At 34.1% G+C, this 23,625-nt stretch overlaps 1 protein-coding gene across 1 annotated transcript in view; it reads right to left on the reverse strand.

The window, feature by feature from the left end:
- Positions 1-23,420, reverse strand: part of LOC149838985 (S-adenosyl-L-methionine-dependent tRNA 4-demethylwyosine synthase-like) — a 39,459-nt gene extending 16,039 nt beyond the window's left edge. Inside the window, exons 1-2 of the mRNA XM_090008354.1 lie at positions 23,010-23,420; positions 18,505-18,563 (exon numbers count right to left, since the gene is read on the reverse strand). Coding sequence (XP_089864480.1) covers positions 18,505-18,563; positions 23,010-23,420 — 470 coding nt within the window. The remainder of the gene's footprint in view (positions 1-18,504; positions 18,564-23,009) is intronic.
- Positions 23,421-23,625: the final 205 nt, after the last annotated feature.

Below are 23,625 nucleotides of genomic sequence, written 5' to 3' on the forward strand. Positions count from 1 at the left end.
ACAAATTCTATTTGTTTCCAAATAATTTTGAAATTCATTTCATAGATACTCTCCAACCGAATCAGATCTAAGAGTAGAGATATTACTCGAAAATTGATTTTTGACTATCATATGAAATTTCTTGAAGAAGTCAAAGACTTCGGATTTTAAATTGAGAAAATAGATTCACACATATCTAGTGTAGTCATCAATGAAAGTAACATAATAGGAGTATCCTCCTTTCGATAGGACCGAAGAAGGGATCCAAACGTCCAAATAGACTAACTCAAAAGGTCTTTTGGACACAAAAGTTCGATTTGGAAAAGGAGTGAATTTCATTTATCTAAAAATACAATTCTTGTAAACAAAATGTTTCTTATTACAAAATTTCTTTTCAAAAAGAAAGGAGTACATTTTTGAGAAACTTGGATGCTCAAGTTTTTGATGCCAAGTTTCAATATTTTTATCTTGGACATGATTACAAAAAGAGTTAGTGAGAAGTTTCAAGTTGCTCATGTAATAGAGATCTCTCCTCCTATGGCCTTGCCTAATCTGCTTCCCAGACCGGAGATCCTGTATAGAGCAATCCTTAGTTGAGAAGGAGATTTTACATCCATGATCACATATTTGAGAAATAGAGAGAAGATTTAAATTAAGTTGAGGTACCACTCTTATGTTTGGCACAAAGAAATCTTTGAAAAAATTCAAAGTTCCAAAACTTTTTACTTGTAAAGATGTACCATCGACGGTTGAAACATAAGAGTTTTTAGAGTTATTACACAAATCAGAAAGCCCATTTTCAAGAGGGGTCATATGAAAGGAAGCTCTAGAATCAAGAATCCAAGAAGACATACCTGGAGGAGAATAAGAAGCTATGGTGGCACCTGAGGTTGATGGAGATTTGAGTAAAATTTGAAGTGCTTCCGATAGTTGAGCAAGAGAGAATGACTCCCTCCCTTTGATAGTTTCCTCATTCTTTTGAGTAATTTCTTCAATAGCGGCAACTTTATTCTTTGGTGCTTCATTTAGCTTAGGACAATTACGTCTTATATGACCTGGTTCTTGGCAATGATGGCAAATGGCTTTTCTATAGTTGCCATTATAGTTATTTTGTCTCCCAAGGTGTGGAGGCTTATAGGTTTTCACATGATTGTCGAGTTTAGACACGACCAAAACTTCATCTCCTTCCTTAATCATGCCAAAATGAGTTTCTTCTTGGCATATTTCGGCTATGGCATCTTCCAAAGGAAGATGCTTAGATCTGTGAAGAAGGAAAGATCTAACTTGTTCATATTTGGGCCTAAGCCTATGTAGAAATTGGAAAAAGTGTTCTTTTTCCATTTGTTCTCTTCTTAGTTCCACATTTATACTAGAAACCCACTTTGGTTCTAGTAAAGATAACTCATCCCATAAGGGTCCAAGAGTGTTAAAGCAATCTCTTACACTCATTTCCCCTTGCTTAATAGTCCAGATTTTTTCTTGGAGGAAGAATTGACAAGCAAGGTCTTTTTGAGTATACATACATTTCATAAAGAACCATACTTCATTAGCCATCCAAAAATTAGCAATGTTGGCGCAAATTTTGAGCTCCACATTGTTCATAAATCAAGCAAGAATCTTTGCATGCTTATTTTCCCAATCTTCCACTTTAGATTGATGATCTTCAATGGCCTTTATGCGAGCATTTCCTTCAAGAGTTTTTTCTTGATCACCATCCATCTTGGTGAGTTGGAGTTGCGGTTCCGGAATGGTGCCCATAATGTATCCCCAAAGCTTTTTACCCTTGAGGTTGTTCTCCATGGCGGCGGCCCACATCATGTAGTTGAAACCATTAAGTTTGAAAGGGAGATCAATCTTTTGTTCTCCTTCCATTTTAACCTCTCTCAAGAAGATACATCAAGGAAGAGAGATACAAAATAAAAAAAAATATATAACTAGTCAACTAGTTATATCAAAAATCAAGAGCATACACAAGGCTCTGATACCATGTAATGAGATATGCGGAAATACAAAGAGTGCTATAAGCACTTACAATGTCCACCAATGGACACACAAAAGAGATAATAGCCAAGTCCACAAGGGACAACACAACACAAAATATAAATGCCTCTTTATTGAAAGAGAGGGAGCTCTCAAGAATGTAATTATACAAAGGAGTTCACCCCTATTTATACAAATAAAATGAGAGAAGGGGGAGGCCAAATGGCCTCAAAAGAAGAGCCACAAAGGGGGCTCCCATGGAGTCGTTGGAGGCCCCAACGACTCAATGGTGGGCCCCCCTTAAGTGGATAAAAAAGAGGAAAATAAAAATAATAAATATAAAAAATAAAAAGAGGAGAAAAACAAGTACCCCTAATGGGTACATGTGAAATGACTAAAATGCCCCTATCAGGTATTGAATATATATATATATATATATATATATATATATATATTAATTACATGTATTTTAACATGCCCAACTAGAAGAAGAAGCAAAGATTGAGTAACATGCAATCCTTACATGACTTTGAAACAAGAAAAATGCAAGAGTGGTAGTGAGTAATTAAATGCCAAAGCAACAACACTTTGGGCTATCTACAGAAGTGTTGTGCTTGTTGACTTTTAACCTCCATTCGTAGCTATGGTAGTCATCATCTTTGCAATACTAAATAGTCATGCATACTAAGATGGACATAATTTGTTCAATAAATTTCCTTATCCTAAAAGGAGTGCATTAGCTGAGGAAAAAAACTGAACGGATGAACCCATTTCGCTGCCACTACAACCTCTGGGTATAATGAATCTTGTATTTGGAATTCAATAAATTGCTTCTGCATGTTTTATGATTTTTTTTTCTAATTAATAAACTGCTGCATAAGTAGTTATAAAATTGGTCAACTTCATCTTCTATAGAAACTCATGAATGAACCGACTACTTGTTTACACTTCAATTTGAGCAGCAACAATGTTATAAGGATCCCTAAAAACTCCAGATAAACGTTTTCATCTTTCCCTCCTTTTTTTGTATCACTTCACTCATTATTTAGATTTCCAATAAGACATTAAGCCCCAAATCAGGTGTTGTGACATATCCCTCACACAACCAACAGCCCCCCCCCCACACACACACCCAAACTAAATTTTTGAGAAAAAAAAAGATGTGAAAAAATCCACATTGCCAAGGGCAGGAAAGAAAGGAAGAAGTGGTTGTAAGGGTGTGTAGTTTCAAAGGGCTGTTGCCTACTAGAGCCACTTTCTACCAATAATCCATTATGACCATGGTTTTCTAACAAAGATGCCTTAACGATGGACACTTTTAAGTGTTTTTTCCTTTAAGATATACGACAAAAAATGAACAAAGGTATTCAATGGGAAGAAAGCAAAACATAAAAAATCAATTTTCGGGCCTCTGATAATTCATAGAATGTATCTTCTTTCCAATGACAACGACACTTCCTAGCTGCCTATGCTTTCTCCAAGGAGGTATTTAACTGCCTTGGATACCAAATCCAGGGGTCTAAGTTAGTGTGGGGTACACACCAAATCCTGCCAAGAACCGCTTGGATCAGATCCAGAGAAGTCGCCCCAGGATCCGATCCAGAGGAGCTGCCCAACCTACTGTCATACTCAGGTTAGAACTATACGAAGCAATGTTGTGAAAAGCATTAAGGCGTAGCGAGGTGCTCCACCAAAATCTGAGGCGAGGCGTAAAGCTTAAGCCTTATTTTTTTTTTAACTTAAAAAAACTATAAAAAATATCTAAAATTATAAATAAATAAAAAATCTTTTATTGATGAAGCAACAACCAACAAGAAATAAAAAATCTCAAATAAATACTTAAAAAATATAAGATTAACATGTAAAAGTACCATTAATGCAATGACTTGATCTACGTAAGTATCTAAAAAATAAAATATAAGCATTCATTCAATAAAAAATTAACATTAGCAACGAAATGCATATTAGCATTAACAACATGATGTCATAATTAAAAAATGCATGTTAGCATTAACAATCAAATGTTAATATATTTGTCCAAAACTTTTTAAAATGAGAGTGTTAACATTCACAATTACAAATGAAAGACCCCAAAAAATATATAAATGGCCATAGCCCTAGGATATGAATTAGGGCCTAGGCTCTTCTCGTGTCTCGTCATCATCAATATTTAAGTCTTCAATGTCATCATCTGAGGAATCCATATAAATAAGTTCTCCTTCATCCTCATTCTCTGACTCTCATCACTTGCACTTTCTTCCTCCACATCATCGGTCACTTCTTTTGCTTTTCTTTTTTCTTCAATAAAAAATCATATATTAAATATTTATTTTATGTAATTAAAAATATATTTATATTTATAGCAAGGTAAAAGAAATATAGCTTTACCTCGATCTCTTGAAGACCTGTCTTGCCTAGAACCACTTTGTGAATCATGAGGTGAAGTGACTTTTTCAATAGGCATATGCTCAATGGCATTTATGTTGAAGTTTGGATACACTGGATCTTTCTTCTTCACAATCCACTCATCGTCTGAATCTATATGATCTAGACATATAGGGTCTTTGGTAGCACTCCTCCTCATATTTCTCTCTCTTAATTTCATATTGTACATAACAAAAACCAATGCATTCATCTTCTCTTGTTCAAGTCTATTCCTCCATTTTGTATGCACCTATAATTTCAAATCATTGATAATCAATTATAAGATAATTACACTTATAAAAATATATTTCAAAAATAAAATACAAAGTCACAAACCAATGAGAAAGTACTTCAATTTCTCTCACAGCCCGATGCACTGCACGTCAAACTTAGAATTCGATTTGCAAAATTCATCAATTCAGGATTTTCGTACACAAATGAACTCCACCAATCAGCTGCATTCAAATAAAATAATAAAAAAATGATAAAAACATTAAGAATGTCACAATTAACAAAAACATAAAAAAATATTAACAAATAATAACATAATTGCAAACTTACCAGGAATGCACGGATTTAAGCTGTCGTGGTCCAAGAAGATTGGATTTGTGCATGAGAGCACTATTTGCACATGAACATGTTGAATGGCATGTATATTGAATGTGTGAAGCTAATTCAGTGATTGATATTGCTAGCATGGCAATCCGTAATTTGGATTGATTGGTGCTTGAAAATGAATAGCTTGGATTTAGAAGGGTGTTGACCTGTATATGACTTGGCTCTATGTTAGTACTGTAAGGATACAAAGTGGTTTGGCTTTATGTCGGTGTTGTGATGGTACGTTGAGTGTTGGATTTATACATCTACCGTAAGGGTACGATGTGTGTGTGTGTGTAGGCCTTGTACCGGTGCCACAGTGATTGTAATATCACGTGATTTTATACTTAGTTAAATTTAGAGACCTCTGGAATTTAGCTAAGTGTTGTAGAAATATAGTAAGAACCCTCGATGTTAGGAGGTGATAATTGAGTCTGGACGTGGCCTAGGTCTCGTTGACAAGACCGAAATGAGTCAATCGAAAGGTGATAAAGAGTTTTATTTTTGACCTTTAAATTTAAGCAAAATTTGAAGTATATATCATTGGATGCGCCTCAAAATTTTGAGTCCAATGATATTTTACTTTTTCAAATTCGAGCTACGGTTAGCCCGAAAATCTTTTTTTTTTTTAAAGTCTGCCTCGACGGGCCGGGTCCGAATTTGGATTGGACTAGATCCGATCCATATGATCCAAATTAATATGGATCTGGACTCAGTCCAAGACCCGTATTAATTAGAATCTGATCCAACTTAAAATCCAAATAGATTTTGGATATAGATTTGGATCATGGATCTGAATCCAGATCCAACTAAAATGAAGCTGTAAATTTATTATACATGTTAAATTAAAACAATTTTAAAGTTAAAAAGACACCCAAAGGGATAACGTATCCTCTGAAAGCTTCTGGATATTTAATTATTAATAATTTATTAATTTATTATTAAATTATAATTAATTTCGAATTTTAAAAAGTTGCTAAATGATAGGATTCTGGAAGAGTTTACACTTGCCAAAAGACAAGAATAAACAAAAACAAAGAGTATCAAAAAATGGAAAAAAGGAAAATGTTTGAAAAAAAGTCAAAGATTGGAATTTGAAGAGAAAAGGAAAGTGTGTTGGAGATGGACTCCCACATGGGAAGTCTAATCTCCAGCCTTTGTTTACATGATTTGCTAGTTTTACCAATCGAAGTTAATTTCTTGAGAATTAAGGAGATGAAACAACTTTGAGTATTGTTGTTTCTACCAAAGTGAAACGATAATGACCCTGTTATGCTTGTCTCAGAAAATGTGAATAATAAAGGGTCTCAATTTTTACCTTTTCAACATGTCTCATTTGCATATTTATATGGTTTTTTTCTTTTATTCTTCCAATACCAGGTTCTTTGATCATTGGCAGTTCTAATAATATTCTCATCTTAGATGGATCCAATTTTTTGGATTGAAAAGAAATAGTGTTATTCACTTTAAGTTACATGGATCTAGATTTGGCTTTTAAAATTGATGAACATTTTACTCTTACAGAGTAGAGTACAGCCAAACAGAATGCTACCTCTGAGAAGTGAGAGCACTTGAATAGACTTAGCTTATTGCTTTTACAATCAAGAGTGGCTAAGAATATTCGAGAGGTCATCCCTCAATGCAACACAGTGAAAGAATTCTTTGGAGCCATTAAGGCTCAGTTTGTTAGTTATAATAAGGTTAAGGCAAGTACCCTGATATCCAAGTTAGTGTCTATAAAATATTCAAGTGATAGTCACATTTGACAATACATATTAAAAATGAGAAATATTGCATCTCAGTTGAATGACATGAAGTCTGTTATTTCAGACTTTTTTCTAGTCCATCTGATTTTGACCTCATTGCATGTTGAATATGGATCCTTCAAGATCTCTTATAACAAACATAATGATGAGTAGTTCTTCAATGACCTCTTTACCAAGTGTGTTGAAGAAGAAGAAAGATTGAAGGGTGAGAAGGTGTCAAGTGCATATATGGATTCTCATCAGAAAAAGTATACGGCGTGGGCAAAGAAAAGTTCTTTCAAGAAGAAGAACAAGAAGAAAACCTCCAAGGAGAGTTTCAACTCTCAGGAGAAAGCTAAATCTTAGGTAGGAGGTTCTTCTATAAAGTGTTTCTTTTGCAAGAAGAAGGGACATAAGAAGGTGGACTGCCTGAAGCATAAGAAATGACTAGAGAATATAGGTAACAAGTCATTTGTTTCTCATGAGTGTAATTTAATTCATGTTTTATTGCATAGTTGATGGATTGATTCTGGTGTCACGGTGCACATTGTCAACTCTTTGCAGGCATTTCTGAAAAAAAGATAACCAATGGAGCATGAAAGCAACATCTTCTCAAGAAATAAGATGTGTTTGTATGTCAAGAACGTTGGGACCTGCAGAGTTGTGTTAGAGTCTAGATTTATTTTGGATTTGGTTGATACTTTTTATGTTATATCCTATAGTCGAAACCTAAATTTTATTTTAAAACTTGATAAGTCCGGGTTTGCTTTTAAGTTTGAAAACTCCAAGCTTATTATTGTTAAAATTTTTATTCTTGTTGGTTTTGCATATGTGAGTGATGGTTCGTATCGTTTGAAAACCAAATTTCAAATATGTGAATCTCACTTTGTTGAGAATACAATGATTGATAATAAACATGGTCTAAAGGATAATAAGTCATATTTGCTTTGCCATCAAAAGTTAGGACACAACTCAAAAAAGAAAGTCCAAAGACTTGTGAAAGAATGGACTTTTGGATCCCTTGGTTTCACGAATACAGGACCATGTGTTGATTGCATAAAGGCTAAGCAATCCAACATATATAAGAAAAATGTTAAATGCAGCAATTAAAAGTTAAAGATTGTGCATACAGATGTTTGCGAACCATTTTTTCCATGTTACACGGGCAAAAAATATTTTGTCACCTTTATAAACGATTACTCACGGTATATGTATCTATTATCATGCAAAATTTTACTTTCGCAAGTCAAATTGACATTTTGAAAATAACTCATCTCCGTTTTAAAAAATTTCAGAAAACTTTGAGAGGATGGGACTCGCTTGTCGGTACAAGGTTCAACCGTTCCTGGCGCTATAATCAGGGGTAATTGAACCAAGGATCGAATATTGTGCCTTGCTTGCTTAATTGTCTAAGAAATTATTCTAAGTCCTAGAATGCACAAAGAATAATATATGTGCTATGATATGATTTGGAAAATATTGATTGAAAACATGATGCATGCTTTGTTGGAAAACACTTTTTGAAAGATAACTTTGAGAAAATTGATTTTTCTGAAATGAATCAAAATAGATGGGTGTGTGGCCCTATGAACTCATTCATGATGCAATCTAAACCTAGATGATGCATGGATGCAGTTTGTGAAAAATATTTTCTGAAGAATTTGAGAAAATCATTTGCAAAAGGATTTCTGTGTCTTATAGAATTTAAATAAGATGAATTCGCCACATATTCCTGACTATGAACATGAATATATATTAAATACATCCTATTAAATCCTAATATGAAGGTTTTAAAATATGGAAAATCGTTGAAAATATGCAATGATTTATAAAGATGCCTAAGAGTGTAGGCCGTTTGTAACTTAAAAGAAGATGATAAATCTGAGTATCATTCGTATTCTGACTATAGCCACAAATATGAACTCCACTGAGTTTATTAACTTCTTAGAAGAAGGTGCACGTGTCATTCGTGTTGACCATTGTGAATTTGAAATATGCATGAATAATCAACCATAGCAGTTAATATTAGAATTAAACTATATGCAAATGCAACCCTAATCTCTGCAAAAAAGAAAATTTCCACTATTTTTGGTTTTTTATTATAATTTATATTGAATAATTGAAAATAAATTTAAAGAAAGGAAAAAAAACAAATAAAGAAAAATACAATCTTGTGCTTTCTTGCAAAATTAGCGAACTTGTTAGTAGAAATATGTCAGCTTTTTCAGAATTTATTCAACAATATATGAAAATTGAGGGATTTATCCGGATATAAGCCTTTTTCTCATGCATTCATAAAATAAAATCTTTAAATAACATAATGAATGATGCATGACTAAATAAATAATAAAAGTAAACAAATTAAAAATTCAGAATTGAGGAAAAATTAACCAAAATACTCTTGAAAATTGATATTATTTGCAAAATAAGGTTAAAAATAGGGTTTTTTCAGAAAAGATCTTTGAAATACACTTAATCTGAAGACCAGATGGATTCAAAATGATGCCAAATCGGGTGGAGAGAACCCTGGCATGATTAAGAACATGATCAAAGTCTAAAATTATGGAAATAATATAAGAAACAAAAAAAAAATTAAATTTGCCCATATTTCAGTTGAATCAGGACTCTGCGGGCATCTAATTTTTATGAAACAACTAACTAACACATTAAATGACTTCTAAAAATCATAAAAATCGACATGAACACTATTAACAATCCTAAAAACAATATGCAATTAAAAAATGAATTTTTATGATTATTAAAATAATAAATATTAAATAAAAAAGAAGAAAATATGTTATATAACATGTTATTCCGTACCTATCATGGTGTCAGATCCAAACAAAATATCAAACAACGATGAAAATTTATAAAATTTGATAAGAATAAACTAGATATGACGACCGATAGTCTCCTTTTTACAGATCAGAAAAATCGTCTTCAGTTAGGGAGATATGATTCTGGCAAGATGCACTTGATTCTGGCCAACGTTTAACGATTCAAGAAAATAGACCTCGGTTTCGGGTTAAAATAAAATGACAAACAACCTGAAAAAATCATAAAAATCATACAAAAAAAACTAAACAGGTAAACGGAGGCATCATTTTTTACAGATCAGAAATACAATCGCCGGTGAAGAACAAATCACTCTGGCAAGAAGGTCCAAGACCTGAACCATGCCTGATGATTCAAGAAAAGCTGATTCCGGTCTTGGGTTTCAAGAAAATAGTAAACGATGGTGAAAATTATAAAAATCACACCACATAAACTAGACACACAGACAAATCAGTCACTTTTTATTAATCATCAATACGATCTCTGGTTAGGGAGATATCACTCCGGCAAGATGAACCCAGATCTGAACTGTGTTTGTCGGTTCAAGAAGAATAAGTTCTGATGTCGGATGAAAATAAAATAGTAAATGACCATAGAAAATCCTAAAAAATTCACAAAATAAACTAGACACACATACGAAAATGTCGCAATTTACGGATCTGAAATATGATCTTTGGTGAGGGAGATATGACTTCGGCAAGTAGCACCTGATTCTGCAAAGCATTTTAACGGTGCAAAAAATAGGTTTTGGTTCTCGAATTTATAGATGGGTCATTTGATGTCCAAAAATCATAAAAAATTCATAGATTCATGAAAACATATGTATCTAACCTTCATAAAAAATTTAGATCAAAACGATGAAAAATATACATAAAATAACGTTGTTAACTCATGGCTAGAATCAAGATTTGCGCAGGGTTGTGAAACACTATTCAAGAACATGATCTAGCATGCTTAAACGAAAAAGAAAGACATGTATGAAATATTTTTCAATTTTTTTATGGATGAAATAATATAAAATTAAACCTAATATGCATGAAAAATAAAGGAAAATACAGAAAATAAAACTGCATGGGATTTTACTTTAATGTAGCCATCAGAAAGATCGATTCGATCTATAAGAGATCGGATCCCGTTCTTTTGTGTGGCTGAACTAAGATCGATATTCAAGCATAAAAAATATAAAAAGAGAGCCTTAAAATAATGATTTACCTGTGGTTGAATCGATTCATGGATGATCTAATACAAAAAAATGGATTAAAGAAAAGAAATAACAAGGGGCGGCACCATAAAGAAATAAAATAAATAACAACAAAAATAGAGAGAAGAAGGAAAGGGTTTTACCTTGGGTTGGAGAAGAGGCTAAGGGGTTGCAAAGGAGAGAGGGAGAGAGTTGAGAGAATGGGCTGGACATCCAACCCATGTGGTCTATTTATAATGTTTTTTCTTGGCTAGAGATAGGGATCCTACTTAGGTTAATTATCTACTAATTAGGGAAATCCATGGGGGGGGGGGCGGTTTTCCTATAAAGAGTCCTAATCAAATTAATGTTTTAACTTTTCTAACTTGAACCTAATTAAAACCCTAATGAAAACACCTAAATGAATTTAGAAAACCCTCAAATGTGGTGCCACCTATGTGGGCCCCACATTTGGTTTTAAAAACAAGTTTTAAATCAAAGGTTAAAAATGTTAAAAATAAAGGATAAAATCAAAGGTTAAAAATTGAAGTCTTAAACTAACTAAAAGACCTAAATGGATTAAAAATTTTCTCAAATGTGGCGCCCCCTAAGTGGGTTCCACATTTGGTTTTTAAAGATATTAAAAGATTTAAAAAAAAATTAAAAATAAGTAAAAATAAAAGTAAAAGATAAAAACAAAACAGTCCTAAACCAACTAAAACTCTGAAATATCAAAGAAAGACAAAATAGAGAACTAAATCCATAGGTGACGTCACCTAGGTGGGTCCTTTCTGGAGTGAATTGGATCTCGGATCCATTTTAAAACTCAAATTTGATAAAAATCTACATCAGAAATCTGATCCGGGTCTAGATCTGACACATTAAAAAAGGTGTATTTCTGAAAAAAAAAACTTTTAAAAATATCAAATGTAAAGCACTGGGTTTGGATAAAAATCAATTTTGAGTCTCAGGTTTTGAAATTAGAAGAAAATTTGAATTTGGATCTGAATCCAAAATTTTAAAATGATGAATGGATCTGGATCTTGGACCATGAGTCTAATCCAATGATGAAAGATCCTGGATGGAATTGGAAAATGAATCTTGGATCATGATAAAATAGATGAAATGGCTCCCGGATCAGAGACAGACTTAGAAAGTGGATCCTGAGTCAGAAATAAGGTGAAAATGGATTTTGGATCGAAGAACGGATCCGAGATGATAAATGATTGGATCCTGAATATCTAATGAGATAATCTAAGTTCAGAGAATAAATTAGACTCTGGATATAATTAATAGAGCGAATTGAGTAAAAGATCTGAATCCAAAATAGAGAATGGATATCAGATATCATATTCAGTATTGGATCCGATCCAAATTGAAATATGAATTGGATCTCGGATATAGATAAAATATCAGATAAATGGATTGATCCGAGCCCAGATTAGGAACTTTCCCAGCTTGAAAAATTGATATAATTAATATTCTAAATGAAAATGATCAAGAAATGATTTTGCCCCCGCAGGGCAAAGAGTGACACTTGGATAGTGAGGTTCGAACTGGTTTAAACTGAATTGAACTGGGTTCTAGGGTTTCTAAATTCAGGTGAACTAAAAAAGACACTGACTCAACTAAACTCCTAGATTGGATAATCGAGAAATGACATAATTCTCAGAGAAATGGTAAGAAATTTACACTGGAGTGAAATGAGTAATGAGAGTGTACTGGGTTTGAGCTAAAACTACACTCGACTGAACTAAGGTGAACTAAATTCAGAGCTCAGGCAAGCTAAATTCTAGCTAGGGTTAGCTCAATTTTATCTGAAATGAGCTGAAATGGGCTAAAATAGACTGAAGTGAACTCTAACAATGTGGAAAATGAATTTGAACTGAAACTGGACCACTTGAACTTTTGGTGAGCTCAAGTTAGACACAGGGGAACAAGATTGACTGGAATTGACTGACTCAAGAACAATTGACTGGAATTTGAGCTAGAGATGAGCTTATTTTTTAGGAAATGAACTAATTTCAGACGAAATGATCAGAAATGAATTAGATTTACTCATCATGAGCTCAGAGGAGCTAGAAATGACATACATTCTAACTATTCTAAACTTAAAATGAGCTTGACTGGGTCTAACTTACAAGGATCTAGGGTTACCTAGGGGTAAAATGGTAATTTTACTAACAAAAGGGGGTGCGAAATGATACCTAAACTAGAATGGACCTAGGGGTAGGCTGACCTAAGGAGATTGACATTTGTTGAAAGGGGGTGTCCGAAAATGAATGAGAAAAAATTGGGGTGTTTACAGTATCTCAACTTGTTATTTGAAAAACCTGAAGCCTTTCGGGTTTTTAAGGACTTCAAGAATGAAGTATAGAAACAAACTGGTGAAGTTATAAAAATGGTTAGGTCTGACAGAGCTGGCGAATATCATGGTCGTTTAACTGATATAGGACAAAAGGAAGGGACATTAGTGTAATTTCTAAAAGAAGAAGGTATTATACATCAATACACCATGCCTGATAGTGCTTACCAGAATGATGTAGCTTAAATAAGAAACTATATACTTAAGGAAATAATTTGAGCGATGTTAAATCACTCAAACCTTCCCTTGACCTTGTGGGGGGAAACTCTTAGGACAACAGTGTATATATTAAACAAGATTCCTACGAAGGTTGTCCAAAAGACTATTTATAAGCTATGGACTGGTAGAAAACCTTCCTTGTCATATATACGCATATGGGGATCTTTAGCTAAAACTAAATTATATAACCCACATATAAAAGCCTTTGATCCTTGAACGATTAGTGGCTTTTTTTTTTATTATCTAAAAAGATAAAGGGCTTTAGGTTTTATTGTTCATCTCATACACCACAGATAGTGGAAACAGATAAAACAAAATTTCTTGAAAATAGTTCTGTTGGGATAGATGCATCTCAAAGTTTTAAATTTGAGAAATTACAGGATTCAGTATCAATACCTGCAAAGAAAAAATACCCAATTTTTTTATCGTTGTTCCTTTAAATGATGTTAGGAAAAATTTGGTCAATGAACATCAACCCCAAGTAGAACAAGTTGTTGATGAGGATATACAACAACAGGATGCAAATGTTCATTTTGAACCACCTATAACCTGTATAGAGGTCTATGAGAATCAAAAAACCTGCTATCCATCCAAACTATGTGGTGTATTTATAAGAGCCTAGTGATTTCATAGACATTGATGATGATCCCTTAACCTTTACACAAGCCATTGAAAGTGAAAGATTGACACTTTCGATTAATGTTATGAAAGAAGAGTTTGACTCTATGGCAAAGAATCAAGTGTGGGATCTTGCACATTGACCTGATGAAGTAAGGTCAGTTGGTTGTATGTGGGTCTTTAAGACCAAAACAGGCTCCAAAAGGTAAGTGAAGAGGTACAAGGCTAGGCTCATTACAAAGGGATTTACACAGATGAAGGGTATTGATTATAATGAGACTTTTTCTCCTGTCTCAACTAAGGAATCATTGAGAATAATCATGACACTTGTAACTCATTTTGATTTCAAGCTACATCAAACGGATATGAAAATGACTTTCCAGAATGGGGATCTGGAATAAGAGGTATATATGCAACAACCTCTTGGTTTTAGTATAAATGACTCAACTAATTTAGTTTATAAATTAAAGAAATCAATCTTTGGACTTAAACAAGCCTCCCGTCAATAGTATAAAAAGTTCAATCAGGTAATTTTGAACTTTGAATTCACTGAAAACATTGTTGATCAGTGCATATACCTTAAGACTAGTGAAAGTAAGTTCATAATTCTGGTTTTGTATGTTAATGATATTCTTCTTGCAACTAATGATTTAAGTATAATACATGAAACAAATGATTTTCTTTCCTCTCATTTTAATATGAAGGACATGGGTGAGGATGCATATGTCTTTAAAATTGAGATCCATCCTGATAGAACTAAGGGTGTCATTGGCCTCTTTCAGAAATCTTATATCATTAAGGTTTTTAAAAGATATGAGATGGAGATTTTTTTTTTTGGATTGGCACATATAGTGAAAGGGGATAAATTGAACTTAAAGAATTGTCTTCAGGATGCTAATATAAAGGCTCAGACGATAACTTCTTGTATATTTCGACGATTGGGAGTTTACAATACATGCAGACTTGCACATGACCAAATATCAGATTTGTTGCAAGAATGCTTGGTAGATATCAGTCTAATCCTGATATTGTGCATTGGAAGGCAACGAAAAATGTCATGCACTATTTGCAAATAACGAATGACTATATATTAACCTATATAAAGGTTGATCACCTAGAGGTCATTGGATACTCTAATGTGGATTTAGGAGGATGTCTCGATAGTAGAAAGTCTACTACTGGATACATCTTCCTACTAGCAGGTGGTGTTGTCTTATAGAAAAGTGAAAAGCAGTCTACAACTGCAGCTTATACCATGAAGGCAGAATTTATTGCTCTATACGAGACTTCATCTCAGACTATTTGGATAAGAAACTCCATTATGGGTCTTAGAATTGTGAAATCTATTGAGCGACCACTGATGATCTTTTGTGATAATAAAGTTGTTGTATCCTTCTTGAATAATAACAAGAGATCAACCTTGTGTCGACATATGAAGTTAGAGTACTTTGTTGTTAAAAAAAAAAGATTGATAATCATTTAGTATATATTGATACAATCGATACAAAGAAAATGACTACATATCCCCTTACTAAAGGGCTAGCACCGAGATTATATTTTCAACATGTAATGGGGATGTATCTATTTGATTCTAATACATTATGGATATATGTGATCACATTTATGAAACTAAATTGATTCTCTATCTTTGAGCATTGTTGATTCTTAATAAAGTATCTCTCATTTGGGTATAGAGAGAATAGTAGAATAACAATATTAAAAAAAAAGATCAATAGAATAGGTTAGAGACTAACCCATTTATAAAGGTAATCTTAACATGCTAAAACACTGAAAATAAATAATATTATAGTGCATAAAAATATGACATTTCGTATAGAGGTATTTATCGCCATGACTTATATGATTCATTCTTGTGATACATGATAGCATGTAAACCTACATAAAAAATAAATCAAGATAATGTTAAAGAGCCTCAATTGTATGCTTTTCGTGTCAATGGGTCAAGTGGGAGAATGTTGGACATTTTGGATTGGGTCCAACCAGAGGTAATCTAGCTTGACACAAGGCACACAAAAAGACAAGGAAGAAGAGTAGAAGGGGGTTACATGAATGTGAATAGTTCACATTCAAAATTGGCATGTGAAGGGTTCACATGTATGAATGTCATAGATGTACTCATTCTCCCCTATATAAAGAGAGGCATGGTTGCTTGATGAGTGCAACCAAAGGTGCTCTCTCTCACATTGGGTTTAAGGGTCCTACTCACCTTTCGACCTGATGGCCTGGGCTCATCGTGGGCATCAATAGGCTGAGGAGAATGCCGACCACCCACATCAATGCAAGCTTCAACTGGACCGAGGATGACTACTTTTGGTAAGTTTTTGTTCTCCATGCTTTTTCGCCAACAACTTGTTCTTGTTACTTATGAAACAGTTTACCAGGAAATTATTGTTAATTTGAGGAGGAAGAAAGGATTATAATTCCTAATTTAGTAAAACATTTTAGTTGCGGCCATTCTTTTTTTTTTTTGTAGATGATGATTTATTTTTCATCCACAATAATCATAACTCAATGTTTCATTTCATTGATATCTTACATGAGTTTGAAAGTATGTTTGATCTTCTAATCAGCAAACAAAAGTCATTATTCATCCATTTTCATCTTGCATGTGATTGTGTTCTGGCTATTTCTTGCTATTTGGGTTGAACTCGAGCACTGCTTAAATATATGGGCCTTCCACTATTTGTTGGGGGCTTTAAGAAAGCAGTTATGTGACCCCTTGGTCTTAAATTTTAAACAGACGTTAGAGTGTTGGAATGACAAACTTATCTCGAGATCAGCTTGAGTCATCCTTATCGACTCCATTCTAGCCTTTCATATTTATTGGATATTAAGCTTTCGTCTTCTAGCTCAGGTAATCTCCTATCTAAAGAAAATCAAAGACAGAAGAAGCAAGAGAGGGATATACGTGGTTCAGTTCACTTGAACCTACGTCCACGAGAAAGCTCACACTATGATAATTTTTATTGATGAGCTAAAGCCAAATATATACCATAGCTCTTATGAAAGGCACCAAAAGAAAAAGAAACAAACTATGGAATGAACAAGAGATTTTAATTCACCAAGACTCGTATTTTCCTTTCCTGAAAATGAGATGATCCTTATCACTTTCTTGTTCTCTAGCATATCTGATATTATCGGTTTCCTTTTTCTCTGATATTTCAATATCATTCATTTCAATTTCCTTTTTCTCTCATATTTCAAGATCATTCTTGTCTCTATGCTGATTGGTTAAACATTTCTATAAATGATAATTGCTGAGCTGACTGCAGACCTGTGTATTCCTGACAACCTGCCTTTGATGACCTGACTTTCACTGTTGAGCTGCTTGCTGCCCTATATATTGCCATTCTTGTATTGGTTGATGAGTATAATCACGTCTTTCCTTATTTTTTATTTTTATCTCATGATTTGTTTCCTTCTTATTGCTTCTTTCTTTTTTGTTATTGTTGTCAATTATTTCCTTCTTTTTCTATTCTTTCATCTTTGTTGATTTTTATCCCTATGTTTTTTCCTTTATCTCTATCAACGTCTTTGTCATGATCCTGATCAGAGGCAACTGATCTGTATGACTCAATACTCCCCTTCAAACTGGACTATGGTTTTGACCAAAGTCCAAGTTTGGGTCTGATGCCTTTAAAAGCAGAGCGTTTGAGCGATTTGGTGAATATATCGGCTATTTGTGAGTGAGATGGAATGTACTTAGTGATGAGTTGCTTTTGAGCAACCATCTCTCCTACAAAATGGTAGTCGATAGCTATGTGCTTGGTATGACTATTGACGACCAAATTTATAGTCATGTGAAAAGTTGATATGTTGTCGCAGAAAATGGTGGCAGGTTGATCAAAAAATAAACCAATATCTTAAATAATAATGGAGATCCATGTGATTTCTGCAGCAATAGCAGCAAGAGATCAATATTTAGCTTGGCAACTTGACCTGGAATCTGTAGGTTGCTTCTTTATGCTCCAAGAAAAACAATTTTCACCTAAATAAGCATAATATCTAGAAGTATGTCACCTAGTGTCTGGGCACGAAGCCCATTCAATGTCTGAAAACCCATATAATACCATCAGATTTAGAGAAATAAACCTTATCTCATAGTCTATAGTTCCCTTTATGTACCTCAAGATCCGTTTTACTAGCTGGAAATGGTATTGGGCAGGAGCATGCATGTGTTGACATACAAAGTTAACACTATAAGAGAGGTTTGGCCTTGTGATTGTAAGGTATTGGAGGCTGCCTATAATGCTTTGATAGAGTTGAACATCTTCAATTGGTGGGTCAACATCAGGTGCCTGAGTCCAGTTAACCATAGGAGTGGGAATGGGTTTACATTCAATCATTTGGGCCCGTTCCAAAATTTCATGAGCATACCTAGTTTGATTCAAGAACAATCCTTTAGACATGTGTTGACTTGGATTCCCAAGAAGTGATGAATAGTGCCAAGATCTTTTATGGCAAATTCATGGTTGAGCTGCTTGACGATATCGTTTAGGAACTCGAGATTGCTACCCATAATGATAATATCATCAACTTACAGAAAGAGGAGGATGCAACCATGAACATCTTGGTAGACAAAAGAGATGAATCTACCACACTACATTAGAATCCCATAGATAGAAAACAAATAGTGAATCAATCAAACCATTTTCGTTAAGACTGCTTGAGCCAATAATTGCTCTTTTTAATTTGCAAACATGGTTTGGCCTATTAAATCTTTAAATCCATATGGTTACACCATGAGAACTTGTTCATCGAAGACACCATGCAAAAAGGCATTCTTTATGTCTAATTGTGGTATGCTCCAACTATGGGCAAGAACGATGGACAAGATTATACGAATAGTTGTTGATTTTATGATGGGTGAAAAAGTTTCTATAAAATCTACTCTAGGGAGTTGGGTATAACCCTTAGCAACTAATTGAGCCTTCAACCTCTCGAGGCTCTCATCACCCTTCAATTTTGTTTTGAACACCCATTTGCACTCGACAATGTTCATGTCAGGAGTTCAAGGGATGAGCTCCCAAGTTTTAGTTTGATATAGGGCATCCATTTCTTCCTGTATAGCTTGCCACCACCCAGGATGATTGAGGGCAGTTTTGACATTTTTTTGTTTAAGAGGAATATCAAGTTGGGCCAGGAAATACTTGGGATTGAATTTCACAATCTCATGTTTGGATCGTGTCATCATGTTATGTCTGATTGAAGATTCCCCATAAATGTTATCCATGGGTGCATGTTGTTCTATACTAGAAAGCTCATTTTTCAATATGAAATTGTTAACAAATTGGCCTATTGGACTGTTTGCAGGTTCACTATCAACTTGTTTTTGTTGATCAACTTGCTGTCGAGTTTCATCAAGATTTTCTTCATTGACAAAAATGTTGTCATTGGTTGTAGACAAGTTTCTACAATCACTGGCTGGTTCGACAATCATAGGCTGGTTGTTATTTTCATGTATGTGATCTTCCCCTATTAACCATTCTGAAAAAAATAGCACTTTCTTTGAAGGAATTAGCATTATTTTGTTGTTTTTTAAAGAGAAAAAAGCATTCATCAAAAATAACATGATGACAAATATAAACTCGACCACTTTCAGTATGCAAACATCTATATCTTTTATCATTTTTGCTATAACCGAGGAACACACACGGTAATGATTTTGGTTCGAATTTGCTTTTAGCATAATCTCAAAGATATGGAAAACATCGACTCCCAAAAACTCGTAAGTAGGAGTATTCAGTTTTTTTTCCAAAAATTATTTCATAAAGAGATTTCATGCTAAGCACCATGCCTGGCAATCTATTTATAAGCCATACGGCCGTGCATAAAGACTCAACCCAGCATTTTTTTGGAATATTGGCTTGATAAATCATAGACAACCCAAGTTCTGTAATGATACAGTGCTTTCTTTTGATGCATCCATTTTGTTCTAGAGTTCGAGGACATGATATACTATGATGTATCCCATTGTCCCTCAAATATTGTTAAAAATCATGGTTAATGAACTTGCCTCATCCATCTGATTGGAAAACCTTAATATTTTTATCAAACTGATTTTTTACAAGCTTATGAAAATTGAGAAAACAACTCATAAAATCAGATTTGTAGCGAAGAGGACAGAACCAAATAAATCAAGAATAATCATCAACTAAAATAGCATAATATCTAAACCCTTGCGCCGAAGGTTCGGGTGGAGGACCCTACAAATCACAATGAACTAAATAAAAAAGGTCACTACATCAAGAATCAGATAAAGAAAATGGTAGGCGACATACATGCCTTGGCTATCGCATAACTGGGACATATACCCTTATTTTGCTTGGCTGATCTACTAAAAAAATTGTTTTTTTAAGAAATCAATGACTTCCATTCGAGGGTGTCCCAACCTCTGGTGCCATATATCATTAGACACAATGCGTTGCCGATTCGAGAAAAAAACTTCTTTATTCTTTGGTTCGAGGACATAAAGATCCTCGCATCTACGCATGCTACCACCATTTGGTTCTCCATGCTCTTTATCACAAAATCAATAGCAAAAAATTCAAAAGTTAATTGACTAACCAATAATAAGTCATTCTTTATCTAGGGAATGACTAACACATTTTTTAAGATGAAGTTTGTAATCTCCAACATCAAGAGTGGTAGATTCAACATGCATTATTTCAAGTTTGTTTCCATTACCAACCATTATTTTTTCCGACCCATTATAATCAATAAGGTTTTGGAGCTTACCTGGATTAGTCATGATGTGAGAGCTTGCTCCTGTGTTTGGGAACCAGCCATGGTCCTGATTATCAGAGATTGTCATTGGCTTGTTACAGTTGGTTAAAATGATGGTAACATTTCAAGGCCGTGTGATTTGACTTGAAAAAGATTTGGCAAACAACCCCTTTTTTCTCATTTTGTTGATGTCCACCTAATTTGGTTGTTTGAGAGTGAAGCTTCTGCTGGTCGTCTTGAGCATTACTAGACGTATTTTGAATGCTGCCCGTGTTGGGTAAAACCTCTTCCTTTTGAGCTAAATTGATTTTTATATCCTCCACGCCTATTGGAGTTTTCCCCTTTGCGTCAAGCAACAAATGCCATATTTTGATCCATATTTTGATTCTTACCATCATTGACTTCGGTGCTATGTAAGTTTTTCAGAGTCTCATGACTCTATAACAGAAGCACAATTTCCTTGTACGAGGGAATTGGTAGCTTTAACATGGCAGTGACGAATGCCTCATAGCAATTTTCAAGACCGTCAAGCCAGGTAAAAACACGTAGATGACTTGATCTTGTACAGAAAGATTTCCAACCTGCATAAAATATCATTAGACAGTTCACGACTTGATCTTGTACAGAAATGAGAAGCACGTAGATGATCTATATGTAGGCCTTGTGACATGTTTATTAACTATTAAAGAAAATTCAGCACACATTTTGTATTAAACATTAACTTTTCATTCCTTACACCCATTAAACAAATAATAGCCTCAAGTGTGTGTATTGGAACAGATTTGTTGTAACTACAGATGCCAAAATTCTATATCGTATGATGTCTAAATGGATGTTAAGTCCAGGACTCGATGAGAGATTCCTACCTATTCCCTTAGGGCCAAGGATTTAACAGTATATGTTGATCTCAAGTTTCAAAACTATGGCACACTAGAAAATTGAATCTATTTCAAAAAATAAACAATTAAATTCAAACTCCTCACACAAAACTAATAACCAGAAATATGGTTTCAAGAACATCAACCATCACTACAACAAAGCAGTAGATTAGCGATGACCACATTCCGTCGCTAATCCGTCGCTAACATGGTTAGCGACGGATTAGCGACAACGAGGCGACAATATGCTTACGTCGCGAATATTTCGACGCTAACTGGCGACAGAATTATTCCATCGCCAAGTCCGTCGCTAATTGCGACGGAATAACGAGCGCTATATTCCGTCGCCAATCCGCCGGTACTAAACGACGACCACGGCTTGGCGACGGATTTACTTCCGTCGCTATGCCGTTGCTAGATTAATATGAATAGCGACGGATGGTTCCGTCGCTAATCCGTCGCAAACACGAAAAAAAATTTTAAAAAAATTATTTGAAAATTAAATACTGAGCAATTTCTATTTCCTGTACAATTTATATTTCCTGTAAATAAAAAACAAACCACACAAAAAATTTCATATAACAAGAATCTACAACAATTAATCGTTCCACCTTAAAATTAAGAAGTTTAATTATTTACAATTCAACAATTACAATTAGAAAACATAAAAAAAATAGAACTTCTTCAGCACAGTCCTCTAATCATCGCCAAGATTTTGTGCGTCTTCTTGTTCATTGTCTTTATCTGTCCCTTCATCTCCACTACGTTGATTATCGCTAGCAGCCTACACAAGAAAAGAACAGTCAGTATTGATAAACAAAATATAATGAAATAAATTACACACTATATGTGATTTTATCATGTGCTCATGTGTGATCTAAGGCAATAAAAAAACTCTATATGTGATTCTATCATGCTCATATGTGCTCTAAGGCAGACAAAAAGTTTTATATATATATATATATATATATATATATATATATATATATATATATATATATATATATATGTGATTCTATCATGCTCATATGTGTGCTAAGGCAGTCAAAAAATTGAATATGTGATTATAGCATGTTCATATGTGTTCTAAGGCATCTAGAAAAACTCTATATGTGATTCTACCATGCTCAGATGTGCTTTAAGGCAGGCAAAAAACTATATATGTGATTCGATCATGCTCGTATGTGTGCTAAGGCAGTCAAAAAATTAAATATGTGAATATAGCATGCTCATATGTGCTCTAAGGCAGGCAAAGAAAAAAAATTTATATGTGATTCATCTCTGTCAGCAGTAGATAATACAACAGTGTCACTTCTTCGTGCTGCTGTAGAATTAGACTTTGACAAAAAATTGCTCATTTTATTAGCAAATGCATCGCCATTCATTTCAGAAGTCTGATGAACGACATGAGTAGATATATGTATTGCATCATCTTTGCATGCCTTGGCACTTTTAGAAAGCTGAAGCGAAACACGATGAAAGAGTCTCTGGTAATCTTCCAAGTGGCCTTCATAAAGTTCTGAATAGGGAATCTTTCTAGCAGTATCAATTGTAGTCACACATGATGCAGTTGGATCCTTTGTAGAGTCAGAAGGCTTGACAAAAGGTCCATCAAATGATGATGATGCTGATAAAAGCAAGACAGCCCAATCTGATCCGTGAACTTTCAATTTTTTACCATCAATGATTTGTATCACTCCATTGTCACCACCAATCTGCAAATCAAGAATGGTAGAAAACTGGATACCCTTTGGATTATCATTTGAGTAGACTCTTGGAGGTATTCTTTTACCAGGACAACTCCCTTTAATCATAATTTGATTATCACCTTTGGCATATGAATGGTGATGCATTTTACTGTCAAAATATGCAGTGAAAGAAAGGGAGCTTGATTTATTCGTTGATAACTTTGTAACAAGTACTTGATGTGGATCGAATGAGAAATGTTCCCTTGTATATTCGACACCTTCAATAACATATAAATTTTTTTAGAGCTCAATTTCTAAAAAGGAAGTATAGTTCTTTTTAAGATAAAAACTATATTTAAAATATCGAAAT

This window comes from Nuphar pumila, chromosome 5 (assembly GCF_984573655.1).
Source record: "Nuphar pumila chromosome 5, dmNupPumi1.hap1.1, whole genome shotgun sequence".
Lineage (NCBI taxonomy): Eukaryota > Viridiplantae > Streptophyta > Magnoliopsida > Nymphaeales > Nymphaeaceae > Nuphar > Nuphar pumila.